The sequence below is a fragment of the Panulirus ornatus genome, chromosome 14, assembly GCF_036320965.1.
Source record: "Panulirus ornatus isolate Po-2019 chromosome 14, ASM3632096v1, whole genome shotgun sequence".
NCBI lineage: Eukaryota > Metazoa > Arthropoda > Malacostraca > Decapoda > Palinuridae > Panulirus > Panulirus ornatus.
Genome location: NC_092237.1, coordinates 44,007,435 through 44,024,920, shown reverse-complemented (window position 1 = coordinate 44,024,920; position 17,486 = coordinate 44,007,435). Strand labels below are relative to the sequence as shown.

The following is a 17,486-nucleotide window of genomic DNA, read 5'->3' as shown; positions in this document are numbered from 1 at the left end:
GGTAGTAAGTGGTGGGATGAAGAAGTAAGATTATTAGTGAAAGAGAAGAGAGAGGCATTTGGACGATTTTTGCAAGGAAAAAATGCAAATGACTGGGAGATGTATAAAAGAAAGGGGCAGCAGGTCAAGAGAAAGGTGCAAGAGGTGAAAAAGAGGGCAAATGAGAGTTGGGGTGAGAGAGTATCATTAAATTTTAGGGAGAATAAAAAGCTGTTTTGGAAGAAGGTAAATAAAGTGCGTAAGACAAGGGAGCAAATGGGAACTTCAATGAAAGGCGCTAATAGGGAGGTGATAACAAGTAATGGTGATGTGAGAATGAGATGGAGTGAGTATTTTGAAGGTTTGTTGAATGTGTTTGATGACAGAGTGGCAGATATAAGGTGTTTTGGTTGAGGTGGTGTGCAAAGTGAGAGGGTTAGGGAAAATGATTTGGTAAACAGAGAAGAGGTAGTAAAAGCTTTGCGGAAGATGAAAGCTGGCAAGGCAGCAGGTTTGGATGGTACTGCAGTGGCATTCATTAAAGAAGGGGGTGACTGTATTGTTGACTGGTTGGTAAGGTTATTTCATGTATGTATGACTCATGGCGAAGTGCCTGAGGATTGGCGGAATGCTTGCATAGTGCCATTGTACAAAGGCAAAGGGGATAAGAGTGAGTGCTCAAATTATAGAGGTATAAGTGTGTTGAGATAGGCAGTATATTTGAGGAAAGGAACCTGGATGTTTTGGCTCTGAGTGAAACGAAGCTCAAGGGTAAAGGCGAAGAGTGGTTTGGGAATGTCTTGGGAGTAAAGTCAGGGGTTAGTGAGAAGACAAGAGCAAGGGAAGGAGTAGCAATACTCCTGAAACAGGAGTTGTGGGAGTATGTGATAGAATGTAAGAAAGTAAATTCTCGATTAATATGGGTAAAACTGATGTTTATAGCATGAAAAGCGTTACTGGGAAAAATGTTTCAGACATTGAAAAATAAAAAAGTATACAACTGTATTTTTTCTAATCTCTCACAACTAGTACAAGGGGACACAGAACATCATACAAATTTTGTTCCTTATCCTAATCTGTTGCAAATGTGAAATTTCACTTTGTGAGTTGTCATTATACAGGGGATGGCTGTATGAATATTGATATGTAAATTCCAGTTGTTGCTGGACTCTGTCTGTTTGTGGTTACACCTGGAGCAAAAAGTCACCTTCAGCGATGTTGCATCATCATTAGTGGACAAAAAGAGAACAATCTTGTTGAAGAACTTCTTGTTCCAAAGGAGTCCATCCTTTACCTGCTACTGATTGTAGCACAGCCTTGAAGCTGCAGGAACTCAATAAAGTCCTGGGGTTATGTAATAAAATCTTGTAAATTCCTTGTATATATTGAAAGAAATTTCTTTACTTGACTTGTGAGGGCTACTGATGGGATAACATATTGGTGTGTTTTATTGTATTCAAAAGGAAACCATTCTAGATATTGTAAAACAAGCTGAATCTGAGTCATACTGGTGCCAGAAGCAGTGTGGTTAGAAAAACACTTAAAAAAATCAGACTGATTAACAAAAAAAATGAGGGAAAGATATTGGAATTTAGCTACCTTAAAAATAAATATATATATATATATATTTTTTTTTTTTTTTTTTTATACTTTGTCGCTGTCTCCCGCGTTTGCGAGGTAGCGCAAGGAAACAGACGAAAGAAATGGCCCAACCCCCCCCCCCTCCCCATACACATGTACATACACACGTCCACACACGCAAATATACATACCTACACAGCTTTCCATGGTTTACCCCAGACGCTTCACATGCCTTGATTCAATCCACTGACAGCACGTCAACCCCTGTATACCACATCGCTCCAATTCACTCTATTCCTTGCCCTCCTTTCACCCTCCTGCATGTTCAGGCCCCGATCACACAAAATCTTTTTCACTCCATCTTTCCACCTCCAATTTGGTCTCACTCTTCTCCTCGTTCCCTCCACCTCCGACACATATATCCTCTTGGTCAATCTTTCCTCACTCATTCTCTCCATGTGCCCAAACCATTTCAAAACACCCTCTTCTGCTCTCTCAACCACGCTCTTTTTATTTCCACACATCTCTCTTACCCTTACGTTACTTACTCGATCAAACCACCTCACACCACACATTGTCCTCAAACATCTCATTTCCAGCACATCCATCCTCCTGCGCACAACTCCTTCCACAGCCCACGCCTCGCAACCATACAACATTGTTGGAACCACTATTCCTTCAAACATACCCATTTTTGCTTTCCGAGATAATGTTCTTGACTTCCACACATTTTTCAAGGCTCCCAAAATTTTCGCCCCCTCCCCAACCCTATGATCCACTTCCGCTTCCATGGTTCCATCCGCTGACAGATCCACTCCCAGATATCTAAAACACTTCACTTCCTCCAGTTTTTCTCCATTCAAACTCACCTCCCAATTGACTTGACCCTCAACCCTACTGTACCTAATAACCTTGCTCTTATTCACATTCACTCTTAACTTTCTTCTTCCACACACTTTACCAAACTCAGTCACCAGCTTCTGCAGTTTCTCACATGTATCAGCCACCAGCGCTGTATCATCAGCGAACAACAACTGACTCACTTCCCAAGCTCTCTCATCCCCAACAGACTTCATACTTACCCCTCTTTCCAGGACTCTTGCATTTACCTCCCTAACAACCCCATCCATAAACAAATTAAACAACCATGGAGACATCACACACCCCTGCCACAAACCTACATTCACTGAGAACCAATCACTTTCCTCTCTTCCTACACGTACACATGCCTTACATCCTCGATAAAAACTTTTCACTGCTTCTAACAACTTGCCTCCCACACCATATATTCTTAATACCTTCCACAGAGCATCTCTATCAACTCTATCATATGCCTTCTCCAGATCCATAAATGCTACATACAAATCCATTTGCTTTTCTAAGTATTTCTCACATACATTCTTCAAAGCAAACACCTGATCCACACATATATTTATGTGTGTATATGTATATGTATATGTATATGTGTGTATATTTATGGATCTGGAGAAGGCATATGATAGAGTTGATAGAGATGCTCTGTGGAAGGTATTAAGAATATATGGTGTGGGAGGCAAGTTGTTAGAAGCAGTGAAAAGTTTTTATCGAGGATGTAAGGCATGTGTACGTGTAGGAAGAGAGGAAAGTGATTGGTTCTCAGTGAATGTAGGTTTGCGGCAGGGGTGTGTGATGTCTCCATGGTTGTTTAATTTGTTTATGGATGGGGTTGTTAGGGAGGTAAATGCAAGAGTTTTGGAAAGAGGGGCAAGTATGAAGTCTGTTGGGGATGAGAGAGCTTGGGAAGTGAGTCAGTTGTTGTTCGCTGATGATACAGCGCTGGTGGCGGATTCATGTGAGAAACTGCAGAAGCTGGTGACGGAGTTTGGTAAAGTGTGTGGAAGAAGAAAGTTAAGAGTAAATGTGAATAAGAGCAAGGTTATTAGGTACAGTAGGGTTGAGGGTCAAGTCAATTGGGAGGTGAGTTTGAATGGAGAAAAACTGGAGGAAGTGAAGTGTTTTAGATATCTGGGAGTGGATCTGTCAGCGGATGGAACCATGGAAGCGGAAGTGGATCATAGGGTGGGGGAGGGGGCGAAAATTGTGGGAGCCTTGAAAAATGTGTGGAAGTCGAGAACATTATCCCGGAAAGCAAAAATGGGTATGTTTGAAGGAATAGTAGTTCCAACAATGTTGTATGGTTGCGAGGCGTGGGCTATGGATAGAGTTGTGCGCAGGAGGATGGATGTGCTGGAAATGAGATGTTTGAGGACAATGTGTGGTGTGAGGTGGTTTGATCGAGTAAGTAACGTAAGGGTAAGAGAGATGTGTGGAAATAAAAAGAGCGTGGTTGAGAGAGCAGAAGAGGGTGTTTTGAAATGGTTTGGGCACATGGAGAGAATGAGTGAGGAAAGATTGACCAAGAGGATATATGTGTCGGAGGTGGAGGGAACGAGGAGAAGAGGGAGACCAAATTGGAGGTGGAAAGATGGAGTGAAAAGGATTTTGTGTGATCGGGGCCTGAACATGCAGGAGGGTGAAAGGAGGGCAAGGAATAGAGTGAATTGGAGCGATGTGGTATACAGGGGTTGACGTGCTGTCAGTGGATTGAATCAAGGCATGTGAAGCGTCTGGGGTAAACCATGGAAAGCTGTGTAGGTATGTATATTTGCGTGTGTGGACGTGTGTATGTACATGTGTATGGGGGGGGGTTGGGCCATTTCTTTCGTCTGTTTCCTTGCGCTACCTCGCAAACGCGGGAGACAGCGACAAAGTATAAAAAAAAAAAAAAAAAAAAAAATGTATATATATATATATATATATATATATATATATATATATATATATATATATATATATATATACGTGTACGTGTAGGAAGAGAGGAAAGTGATTGGTTCTCAGTGAATGGAGGTTTGCGGCAGGGGTGTGTGATGTCTCCATGGTTGTTTAATTTGTTTATGGATGGGGTTGTTAGGGAGGTAAATGCAAGAGTTTTGGAAAGAGGGGCAAGTATGAAGTCTGTTGGGGATGAGAGAGCTTGGGAAGTGAGTCAGTTGTTGTTCACTGATGATACAGCGCTGGTGGCGGATTCATGGGAGAAACTGCAGAAGCTGGTGACGGAGTTTGGTAAAGTGTGTGGAAGAAGAAAGTTAAGAGTAAATGTGAATAAGAGCAAGGTTATGAGGTACAGTAGGGTTGAGGGTCAAGTCAATTGGGAGGTGAGTTTGAATGGAGAAAAACTGGAGGAAGTGAAGTGTTTTAGATATCTGGGAGTGGACCTGTCAGCGGATGGAACCATGGAAGCGGAAGTGGATCATAGGGTGGGGGAGGGGGCGAAAATTTTGGGAGCCTTGAAAAATGTGTGGAAGTCGAGAACATTATCCCGGAAAGCAAAAATGGGTATGTTTGAAGGAATAGTGGTTCCAACAATGTTGTATGGCTGCGAGGCGTGGGCTATGGATAGAGTTGTGCGCAGGAGGATGGATGTGCTGGAAATGAGATGTTTGAGGACAATGTGTGGTGTGAGGTGGTTTGATCGAGTAAGTAACGTAAGGGTAAGAGAGATGTGTGGAAATAAAAAGAGCGTGGTTGAGAGAGCAGAAGAGGGTGTTTTGAAATGGTTTGGGCACATGGAGAGAATGAGTGAGGAAAGATTGACCAAGAGGATATATGTGTCGGAGGTGGAGGGAACGAGGAGAAGAGGGAGAACAAATTGGAGGTGGAAAGATGGAGTGAAAAGGATTTTGTGTGATCGGGGCCTGAACATGCAGGAGGGTGAAAGGAGGGCAAGGAATAGAGTGAATTGGAGCGATGTGGTATACAGGGGTTGACGTGCTGTCAGTGGATTGAATCAAGGCATGTGAAGCGTCCGGGGTAAACCATGGAAAGCTGGGTAGGTATGTATATTTGCGTGTGTGGACGTGTGTATGTACATGTGTATGGGCGGGGTTGGGCCATTTCTTTCGTCTGTTTCCTTGCGCTACCTCGCAAACGCGGGAGACAGCGACAAAGTATAAAAAAAAAAAAAAAAAAAAATATATATATATATGTATATATATATATATATATATATATATATATATATATATATATATATATATATATATATATATGTATATATATTTCCCTGGGGATAGGGGAGAAAGAATACTTCCCACGTATTCCCTGCGTGTCGTAGAAGGCGACTAAAAGGGAAGGGAGCGGGGGGCTGGAAATCCTCCCCTCTCGTTTTTTTTTTTTAATTTTCCAAAAGAAGGAACAGAGAAGAGGGCTAGGTGAGGATATTCCCTCAAAGGTGCAGTCCTCTTTTCTTAACGCTACCTCGCTATCGCGGGAAATGGCGAATAGTATGAAAAAAAAAAAAAAAAAAAATATATATATATATATATATATATATATATATATATATATATATATATATATATATATATATATATATCCCTGGGGATAGGGGAGAAAGAATACTTCCCACGTATTCCCTGCGTGTCGTAGAAGGCGACTAAAAGGGGAGGGAGCGGGGGGCTGGAAATCCTCCCCTCTCACTTTTTTTTTTTTTTAATTTTCCAAAAGAGGGAACAGAGAAGGGGCCCAGGTGAGGATATTCCCTCAAGGGCCCAGTCCTCTGTTCTCAACGCTACCTCGCTAATGCGGGAAATGGCGAATAGTATGAAAGAAAAAAGATATATATATATATATATATATGTATGTTTATCCCTGGGGATAGGGGAGAAAGAATACTTCCCACGTATTCCCTGCGTGTCGTAGAAGGCGACTAAAAGGGGAGGGAGCGGGGGGCTGGAAATCCTCCCCTCTCTCTTTTTTTTTTTTTTAATTTTCCAAAAGAAGGAACAGAGAATTCGGCCAGGTGAGGGTATTCCCTCAAAGGCCCAGTCCTCTGTACTTAACGCTACCTCGCTAATGCGGGAAATGGCGAATAGTTTGAAAGAAAGAAAAAAACTGAAAGTTGATGGAGAGAGATGGGTGATTATTGGTGCATATGCACCTGGGCATGAGAAGAAAGATCATGAGAGGCAAGTGTTTTGGGAGCAGCTGAATGAGTGTGTTAGTGGTTTTGATGCACGAGACCGGGTTATAGTGATGGGTGATTTGAATGCAAAGGTGAGTAATGTGGCAGTTGAGGGAATAACTGGTATACATGGGGTGTTCAGTGTTGTAAATGGAAATGGTGAAGAGCTTGTAGATTTATGTGCTGAAAAAGGACTGATGATTGGGAATACCTGGTTTAAAAAGCGAGATATACATAAGTATACTTATGTAAGTAGGAGAGATGGCCAGAGAGCGTTATTGGATTACGTGTTAATTGACAGGCGTGCGAAAGAGAGACTTTTGGATGTTAATGTGCTGAGAGGTGCAACTGGAGGGATGTCTGATCATTATCTTGTGGAGGCGAAGGTGAAGATTTGTATGGGTTTTCAGAAAAGAAGAGTGAATGTTGGGGTGAAGAGGGTGGTGAGAGTAAGTGAGCTTGGGAAGGAGACTTGTGTGAGGAAGTACCAGGAGAGACTGAGTACAGAATGGAAAAAGGTGAGAACAATGGAAGTAAGGGGAGTGGGGGAGGAATGGGATGTATTTAGGGAATCAGTGATGGTTTGCGCAAAAGATGCTTGTGGCATGAGAAGAGTGGGAGGTGGGTTGATTAGAAAGGGTAGTGAGTGGTGGGATGAAGAAGTAAGAGTATTAGTGAAAGAGAAGAGAGAGGCATTTGGACGATTTTTGCAAGGAAAAAATGAAATTGAGTGGGAGATGTATAAAAGAAAGAGACAGGAGGTCAAGAGAAAGGTGCAAGAGGTGAAAAAAAGGGCAAATGAGAGTTGGGGTGAGAGAGTATCATTAAATTTTAGGGAGAATAAAAAGATGTTCTGGAAGGAGGTAAATAAAGTGCGTAAGACAAGGGAGCAAATGGGAACTTCAGTGAATGGCGCAAATGGGGAGGTGATAACAAGTAGAGGTGATGTGAGAAGGAGATGCAGTGAGTATTTTCAAGGTTTGTTGAATGTGTTTGATGATAAAGTGGCAGATATAGGGTGTTTTGGTCGAGGTGGTGTGCAAAGTGAGAGGGTTAGGGAAAATGATTTGGTAAACAGAGAAGAGGTAGTAAAAGCTTTGCGGAAGATGAAAGCCGGCAAGGCAACAGGTTTGGATGGTATTGCAGTGGAATTTATTAAAAAAGGGGGTGACTGTATTGTTGACTGGTTGGTAAGGTTATTCAATGTATGTATGACTCATGGTGAGGTGCCTGAGGATTGGCGGAATGCGTGCATAGTGCCATTGTACAAAGGCAAAGGGGATAAGAGTGAGTGCTCAAATTACAGAGGTATAAGTTTGTTGAGTATTCCTGGTAAATTATATGGGAGGATATTGATTGAGAGGGTGAAGGCATGTACAGAGCATCAGATTGGGGAAGAGCAGTGTGGTTTCAGAAGTGGTAGAGGATGTGTGGATCAGGTGTTTGCTTTGAAGAATGTATGTGAGAAATACTTAGAAAAGCAAATGGATTTGTATGTAGCATTTATGGATCTGGAGAAGGCATATGATAGAGTTGATAGAGATGCTCTGTGGAAGGTATTAAGAATATATGGTGTGGGAGGCAAGTTGTTAGAAGCAGTGAAAGGTTTTTATCGAGGATGTAAGGCATGTGTACGTGTAGGAAGAGAGGAAAGTGATTGGTTCTCAGTGAATGTAGGTTTGCGGCAGGGGTGTGTGATGTCTCCATGGTTGTTTAATTTGTTTATGGATGGGGTGGTTAGGGAGGTGAATGCAAGAGTTTTGGAAAGAGGGGCAAGTATGAAGTCTGTTGGGGATGAGAGAGCTTGGGAAGTGAGTCAGTTGTTGTTCGCTGATGATACAGCGCTGGTGGCTGATTCATGTGAGAAACTGCAGAAGCTGGTGACTGAGTTTGGTAAAGTGTGTGAAAGAAGAAAGTTAAGAGTAAATGTGAATAAGAGCAAGGTTATTAGGTACAGTAGGGTTGAGGGTCAAGTCAATTGGGAGGTGAGTTTGAATGGAGAAAAACTGGAGGAAGTGAAGTGTTTTAGATATCTGGGAGTGGATCTGGCAGCAGATGGAACCATGGAAGCGGAAGTGGATCATAGGGTGGGGGAGGGGGCGAAAATTCTGGGAGCCTTGAAGAATGTGTGGAAGTCGAGAACATTATCTCGGAAAGCAAAAATGGGTATGTCTGAAGGAATAGTGGTTCCAACAATGTTGTATGGTTGCGAGGCGTGGGCTATGGATAGAGTTGTGCGCAGGAGGATGGATGTGCTGGAAATGAGATGTTTGAGGACAATGTGTGGTGTGAGGTGGTTTGATCGAGTAAGTAACGTAAGGGTAAGAGAGATGTGTGGAAATAAAAAGAGCGTGGTTGAGAGAGCAGAAGAGGGTGTTTTGAAATGGTTCGGGCACATGGAGAGAATGAGAGGAAAGATGGACCAAGAGAATATATGTGTCGAAGGTGGAGGGAACGAGGAGAAGAGGGAGACCAAATTGGAGGTAGAAAGATGGAGTGAAAAAGATTTTGTGTGATCGGGGCCTGAGCATGCAGGAGGGTGAAAGGAGGGCAAGGAATAGAGTGAATTGGAGCGATGTGGTATACCGGGGTTGACGTGCTGTCAGTGGATTGAATCAAGGCATGTGAAGCGTCTGGGGTAAACCATGGAAAGCTGTGTAGGTATGTATATTTGCGTGTGTGGACGTATGTATATACATGTGTATGGGGGTAGGTTGGGCCATTTCTTTCGTCTGTTTCCTTGCGCTACCTCGCAAACGCGGGAGACAGCGGCAAAAAAAAAAAAAAAAAAAAAAAAAAAAAAAAAAGTGTGTTGAGTATTCCTGGTAAATTATATGGGAGGGTATTGATTGAGAGGGTGAAGGCATGTACAGAGCATCATATTGGGGAAGAGCAGTGTGGTTTCAGAAGTGGTAGAGGATGTGTGGATCAGGTGTTTGCTTTGAGGAATGTATGTGAGAAATACTTAGAAAAGCAAATGGATTTGTATGTAGCATTTATGGATCTGGAGAAGGCATATGATAGAGTTGATAGAGATGCTCTGTGGAAGGTATTAAGAATATATGGTGTGGGAGGCAAGTTGTTAGAAGCAGTGAAAAGTTTTTATCAAGGATGTAAGTCATGTGTACGTGTAGGAAGAGAGGAAAGTGATTGGCTCTCAGTGAATGTAGGTTTGCGGCAGGGGTGTGTGATGTCTCCATGGTTGTTTAGTTTGTTTATGGATGGGGTTGTTAGGGAGGTGAATGCAAGAGTTTTGGAAAGAGGGGCAAGTATGCAGTATGTTGTGGATGAGAGAGCTTGGGAAGTGAGTCAGTTGTTGTTCACTGATGATACAGTGCTGGTGGCTGATTCATGTGAGAAACTGCAGAAGCTGGTGACTGAGTTTGGTAAAGTGTGTGAAAGAAGAAAGTTAAAAGTAAATGTGAATAAGATCAAGGTTATTTGGTACAGTAGGGTTGAGGGACAAGTCAACTGGGAGGTAAGTTTGAATGGAGAAAAACTGAAGGAAGTAAAGTGTTTTAGATATCAAGGAGTGGATCTGGCAGCGGATGGACCCATGGAAGCGGAAGTGAATCATAGTGTGGGGGAGGGGGTGAAAATTCTGGGAGCCTTGAAGAATGTTTGGAAGTCGAGAACATTATCTCAGAAAGCAAAAATGGGTATGTTTGAAGGAATAGTGGTTCCAACAATGTTGTATGGTTGCGAGGCATGGGCTATGGATAGAGATGTGCGCTGGAGGGTGGATGTGCTGGAAATGAGATGTTTGAGGACAATATGTGGTGTGAGGTGGTTTGATCGAGTAAGTAATGTAAGGGTAAGAGAGATGTGTACAAATAAAAAGTGTGTGGTCGAGACAGCAGAAGAGGGTGTTTTGAAATGGTTTGGTCACATGGACAGAATGAGTGAGGAAAGATTGACCAAGAGGATATATGTGTCAGAGGTGGAGGGAACGAGATGAAGTGGGAGAACAAATCTTAGGTGGAAAGATGGAGTGAAAAAGATTTTGAGTGATCGGGGCCTGAACATGCAGAAGGGTGAAAGGCGTGCAAGGAATAGAGTGATTTGGAACAATGTGGTATACCGGGGTCGACGTGCTGTCAATGGATTGCAGGGCATGTGAAGTGTCTGGGGTAAACCATGGAAAGTTCTGTGGGGCCTGGATGTGGAAAGGGAGCTGTGGTTTCGGTGCATTATTACATGACAGCTAGAGACTGAGCGTGAACGAATGGGGCCTTTGTTGTCTTTTCCTAGCGCTACCTCACACACATGAGGGGGGAAGGGGTTGTTATTTCATGTGTGGCGAGGTGGCGATGGGAATTAATAAAGGCAGACAGTATGAATTATGTACATGTGTATATATGTATATGTCCGTGGGTGTATATATATGTGTACATTGAGATGTATAGGTATGTATATTTGCGTGTGTGGATGTGTATGTATATACTATAGGTATGTATATTTGCATGTGTGGACGTGTATGTATATACATGTGTATGTGGGTGGGTTGGGCCATTCTTTCGTCTGTTTCCTTGCACTACCTCGCTAACGCGGGAGACAGCGACAAAGCAAAATAGATAAAATAAATAAATACAAGTGGATGGGTCTTTGTTGATCTGTTTCCTGGTGCAACCTTGATGATGAAAGAAATGGCAATCATGTACAATACATAATTATAAATAAACAACAGTATGCAGTCTGTTGTGGATGAGAGAGCTTGGGAAGTGAGTCAGTTGTTGTTTGCTGATGATACAGCGCTGGTGGCTGATTCGGGTGAGAAACTGTAGTTGCTGGTGACTGAGTTTGATAAAGTGTGTGAAAGAAGAAAGCTGAGAGTAAATGTGAATAAGAGCAAGGTGATTAGGTACAGTAGGGTTGAGGGACAAGTCAATTGGGAGGTAAGTTTGAATGGAGAAAAACTGATGGAAGTGAAGTGTTTTAGATATCTGGGAGTGGATTTGGCAGCGGATGGAACCATGGAAGCGGAAGTGAGTCATATGGTGGGGGAGGGGGCGAAAGTTCTGGGAGCGTTGAAAAATGTGTGGAAGGCGAGAACGTTATCTTGGAAACCATAAATGGGTATATTTGAAGGAATAGTGGTTCCAACAATGTTATATGGTTGCAAGGCATGAGCTATAGATAGAGTTGTGCGGAGGAGGGTGGATGTGCAGGAAATGAGATGTTTGAGGACAATATGTGGTGTGAGGTGGGCTGATCGGGTAAGTAACGAAAGAGTAAGAGAGATGTGTGGTAATAGAAAGAGTGTGGTTGAGAGAGCAGAAGAGGGTGTTTTGAAGTGGTTTGGTAACATGGAGAGAATGAGCAAGGAAAGATTGACAAAGAGGATATATGTGTCAGAGATGGAGGGAACGAGGAGAAGTGGGAGACCAAACTGGAGGTGGAAAGATGGAGTGAAAAAGATTTTGAGTGATTGGAGCCTGAACATGCAGGAGGGTGAAAGGCATGCAAGGAATAGAGTGATTTGGAACGATGTGGTATACTGAGGTGAACGTGCTGTTAATGGATTGAACCAGGGCATGTGAAGAGTCTGGGGTAAACCACGGAAAGTTTTGTAGGGCCTGGAGGTGGAAAGGGCGCTGTGGTTTCGGTGCATTATTACATGACAGCTAGAAACTGAGTTTGAACGAATGTGACCTTTGTTGTCTTTTCCTAGTGCTACCTCGCACACATGTAGGGGGAGGGGGTTGTCATTTCATGTGTGGTGGGGTGGCGACGGGAATGAATAAGGGGAGAAAGTATGAATTATGTACATGTGTATATATGTATATGTCTGTGTGTGTATATATATGTATACGTTGAGATGTATAGGTATGTATATGTGTGTATGTGGATGTGTATGTATACACATGTGTATGTGGGTGGGTGGGCCATCCTTTCGTCTGTTTCCTTGCGCTACTTCGCTAACACGGGAGACAGCAACAAAGTACAATGAAATAGATGATAAATAAATAATATCCCTGAGGAAGGGGAGAAAGAATTCTATGTCTGTATTCCCTGTGTGTATAGATGGTGACTAAAGGGTGTGGAAGTAGAGAGCTGCAAAGCCTCCCCTTTCTGCATTTCAATTTCTAAAAGACGGAACAGTAGTCAAGAGGAGAGTGCTTCTCCTCCTCAAAGGCGCAGACCGGAGTGCGTGAATATGTGTGGATGTAACCAAGATGAGAAAAGAGGAGATATAGGTAGCATGTTTGAGGTAAGAAACCAGGATGTTCTGACTCTGAGTGAAATGAAGCTCAAAGGTAAAGGGGAAGATTGGTTTGGAACCGTCTCAGGAGTAAGTCAGGGGAAAGTGAGAGGGCAAGAGCAAAGTAAGGAGTTGCACTACTCCTGAGTCAAGAGTTGTAGGAGTGTGTGATAAAGTGTAAGGAAGTAAATTTTGGATTGATGTGGGAAAAACTGAAAGTGGATGGCCAGAGATGGGTGATTATATCATTGGTACTTATGCACCTGGCCACAAGAAGAAAGATCATGAGAGGCAAGTGTTTTGGGAAAAGCCAAGTGAGTGTGTCAGCAGTTTTGGTGCACAACACCGGGTATTAGTGATGGGTGATAAATAACGCAAAGGTAAGTAATGTGGTAGTTGAGGGTATAATTTCTAGAGATTAGTTAATGTTTTTATGATCTTACCTCTGATTTGCTCTGTTCTTCTCTGGTGTAATGGTAGAAAAAGAGGTTGTAATGGGAATAATAGGCCTTCTTCAAATCAAAATAACCTTTTGTAGCACCAGACGACTTTTTGAAATCTGCAACCTCATCAATTACCTGTAGAGAAGACAAAGATGTATATCAACATTACAAATGTTACAAGGAAGTAAATGGAGGAGGAGGAGAAGGAAAAAAGAGAGGGAGTGGGATGTGGTGGGAAGGGGAGGAGGAGCGTGCGAATGAGGAGTGCGAGTTATGTATTGTGAAGTGTTATGCATGACAACGAAAGACTTATTTTGGTGGGCAGAGTGCCAGCAGTCCATGTGTGGGTGAGGTGGAAAGAAAAGACAGCTTCCTGGTTCAGAGGAGTGTAACTTGACAACCATTGAACTGCTGGCTAACATTGCAGTCATCACTAACCCTCCCAATACCTAGGCAGGTAGTACAGATAATATATCTCCCTAGTCAGTACCTGCCAACCAGCTAACACCACATCTTCAGTAATTTTATTTTACTCATCCACCATTCTTATAATGTAAGAGTGCTTTCTTACCTTTCTTAAGTTTCTTGTTTAGTTTTCTTGCTAAATGCTCTGGTGGTAGCATCTCTACATCTCTCAAAGAAATGGTTTTTATCTGTTGCCAACATTCTGCTTTAAAAACTCAAAGGTTGTGATCAGGTCATACCTCACTCCTCTCTTCCAAGGTGGGCAAATTTAAAACCTTTAGCCTTTCCTTGTAACTAAGCTCTCTTAATTATGGTACCATCACTGTTGCCCCTCTCTGGACCTTCTCTATTTGTTCTCTTTGCTTCTTTAGGTGCCTTCACCAAACCTGAAAGGCACACTCTGGTTTTTGCCTTAGGTATGATACAAATAACTTGCTGAGTAATTGCTGATCCATGAATATGTTATTCTGATATCTAATAGTAGGTAGCTGGTTGCCTATATTGATCTGTAAAGGTGAGACTGGTGACAGATTAAGGACAAAGTCAACTTCTGAGTTTTTCTTAAAAACACACTCCAGCAGCTTGTTTCCAGCTAGATGATAATCATATGAAGACCTTCTTGCACTTGACCCACCCTCATTACATTACATTCACTTGGGTTGAACATCATCAACCTTGTACAAAACCAACTTTGGAATTTATTTAGGTCCCCTTGCAAGGTACTGTATCTTACAGGCTTTTCACTTCCCACATGATCTTTGCATCATCTGCAAGCATATTCAACCATGAGTCCATACCTTAAAGCAAGACATTTACATAGTTTAAGAGGAGCAATAGTCCCTAATAGAACCCTGTGGCAATCCTCCTGATCACCTCCACCCTTTTGAAGAAGACTTCTTGGACATGCATCCATTGTTTCCTTCCACCTACATGAAAATCTATCAATTACAAAAGTTTTCCTTAATTACTGTATGGTGATCCAGCTTTTTAATCAGCCTCCAATGCAGTACAATGTGAGATGCTGTTTGGAAGTCCAGAAACAAACAATCCACCTAGCCCTCCCCTTTGTCCAAAATGTAGCTCACCCTCTCTTAGAAATCTAAGAGGTTTCTTACAAGTGACATACTTTCCCTAAAACAATGATGTCTCTCACTTATATCTCTCCTCTCTAGAAAGGAATCCATGTGCTTTTTAATTATATTTTTCTATAACCTTACAGACTACACTTGTCAGTGAGACTTATATATATAGTTCAGTGCCTGTTCCTGGTATCTTTTCTGACAGACAGGTATGGTGTTTGCCCTTTTCCAATTCCCTGGCAAACTGCCTCTCTCCAGCAAAATCTTTAATGGTATTTCAAGAGGTTTATCCCACATCTTCAGAACATGAGGTGAAATTTCATCAAGACCAAGAGCCTTGAAAGGGTCAAGACCTTTTACTATTTTGTTAATATTTTTTCTAGATCTTTTTCCCTTTTCTTTCAAAATTATTTGCCATTTCCTGTATTAGCAAGGTAACTCCAGGACCAGGGAAGAAAATGCTTGCTTCACTCACATTTTTCTAGATATTTTGATTTCTAGAGCTTCCTTCCCACTCAAATTCACTGATGATGGGGCAACAGTGTCTTCCACAGTGATAACACTTTTGAATGTGTTTTCCATCTTCTCACAAATCCTTTACATCATCAACTACAATTTTTCACTTTGATTCCCTTAACGAATTATCTGCTCTTTAACTGACAATTCATTTCCAGTGAATCTATTAAAATGTTTTGGACTTCTGACTGACTTGTTAAAACTATCAAAGTTTCATTGTTTCTTCTATATAATGCCACTATACTCATTCCTTGATCTAAGACACCTAGCAAAAGGTGGCTGATTGGAATGTTGCCACAGCTCCTCTGCTTTATGACATCTTTTATCAAACCACTCTTCCCTTTTAATATTCCTTCCATGAAGGAATGAGGTACCAAAGTTTCTACTCCTACTCTGTAAATCTCAAAGAATCTTCTACTACAATGCCCTGATTCTTTGTCTGGATGCAAAGCTTATACACAAAGTGTGTCCCTTTGATTCACAAAAAAAATGGTTTTGATACCTTTCTTATGCACCTCTTCATGAATCAGAAAAAAAATCAACATACTGTATTTTCCTGACTGAGATTGGGCTGGGGTAAGATAAGCCTGCACATCAAAAGGGTTAATACACTCTACATCATTTTTTCATGATAATGTAAACTAAATGCAATTACAAGTCTTACTTCTCCCCCAATAGTCTTTAAGAAGTATGGGTACACATCTCTTGCCATACCATGGTTTATGAAAAAACAAAACAAAAGGCAAAGCGCAGTTAAATCCATACCTTCTCCATGCCAGTCTCATGATTGGTCCCCTCAGGAAGGGCCTTGTTGAGAACAGAGTGTGGCATTGGCTCAATACAAAGAAGTTGGATTATCTCTTTCTTAATTCTATCCTCTTCCTCAACCTGCCCAATGCCTGGAGTGTACCGTTCAGCCACTACTGTCATCACCAACTGCAGGTACTCTTCCACAAGTACAACTGTTTGTCTCATATTATCTTCATCATTACCCTGGGGAAATCCATCGATAACTGTGATTGTCATGTAATCAAAAATATATATATAATTTACAAAAAAGCTATACACAATTCTGCAAAGACCAACACACTTGAATACACATTATACCACTAATAACACTAATTCTTGTCATGATGCTAATACTTGTGGATACCAAATCATTAATACATACATAAACCTTACCCTAAGATAGATGATTTCATAGTCATCTCGTGCCCAATTCATCAGGTTAAATCGATTTAAAAGATGTACTAAGAATTCGTTGGAATCTATAAGGGTAGCAGCTATCTGCAAAAGCATCACATCACGATCCAACATCTCTTGCCTACATCGTACATTGTGATAGAAATAGATCTGATTAATGAGAGAGAAGCCATTCCGTCGCCACATCCCAGCATGGACCTAAGAGAAATAAATTTTGATTACATATCATGATTAAACTGTATACATAAATATTTTTTTTTTTTTTTTTTTTTTTTTTTGCTTTGTCGCTGTCTCCTGCGTTTGCGAGGTAGCGCAAGGAAACAGACGAAAGAAATGGCCCAACCCAACCCCATACACATGCCTTGATTCAATCCACTGACAGCATGTCAACCCCGGTATACCACATCGCTCCAATTCACTCTATTCTTTGCCCTCCTTTCACCCTCCTGCATGTTCAGGCCCCGATCACACAAAATCTTTTTCACTCCATCTTTCCACCTCCAATTTGGTCTCCCTCTTCTCCTCGTTCCCTCCACCTCCGACACATATATCCTCTTGCTCAATCTTTCCTCACTCATTCTCTCCATGTGACCAAACCATTTCAAAACACCCTCTTCTGCTCTCTCAACCACGCTCTTTTTATTTCCACACATCTCTCTTACCCTTACGTTACTTACTCGATCAAACCACCTCACACCACACATTGTCCTTAAACATCTCATTTCCAGCACATCCATCCTCCTGCGCACAACTCTATCCATAGTCCACGCCTCGCAACCATACAACATTGTTGGAACCACTATTCCTTCAAACATACCCATTTTTGCTTTCTGAGATAATGCTCTCGACTTCCACACATTCTTCAAGGCTCCCAGAATTTTTGTCCCCTCCCCCACCCTATGATCCACTTCCGCTTCCATGGTTCCATCCGCTGCCAGATCCACTCCCAGATATCTAAAACACTTCTCCATTCAAACTCACCTCCCAATTGAATTGATCCTCAACCCTACTGT

The 17,486-nt window shown here is 41.9% G+C and overlaps 1 protein-coding gene across 1 annotated transcript in view; it reads right to left on the bottom strand.

Moving 5' to 3' along the window:
* Positions 1-17,486, bottom strand: part of Ubr1 (Ubr1 ubiquitin ligase) — a 514,997-nt gene that overhangs the window by 258,446 nt on the left and 239,065 nt on the right. The window contains 3 exon segments of the mRNA XM_071669737.1: positions 13,211-13,345; positions 16,036-16,263; positions 16,453-16,671. Coding sequence (XP_071525838.1) covers positions 13,211-13,345; positions 16,036-16,263; positions 16,453-16,671 — 582 coding nt within the window.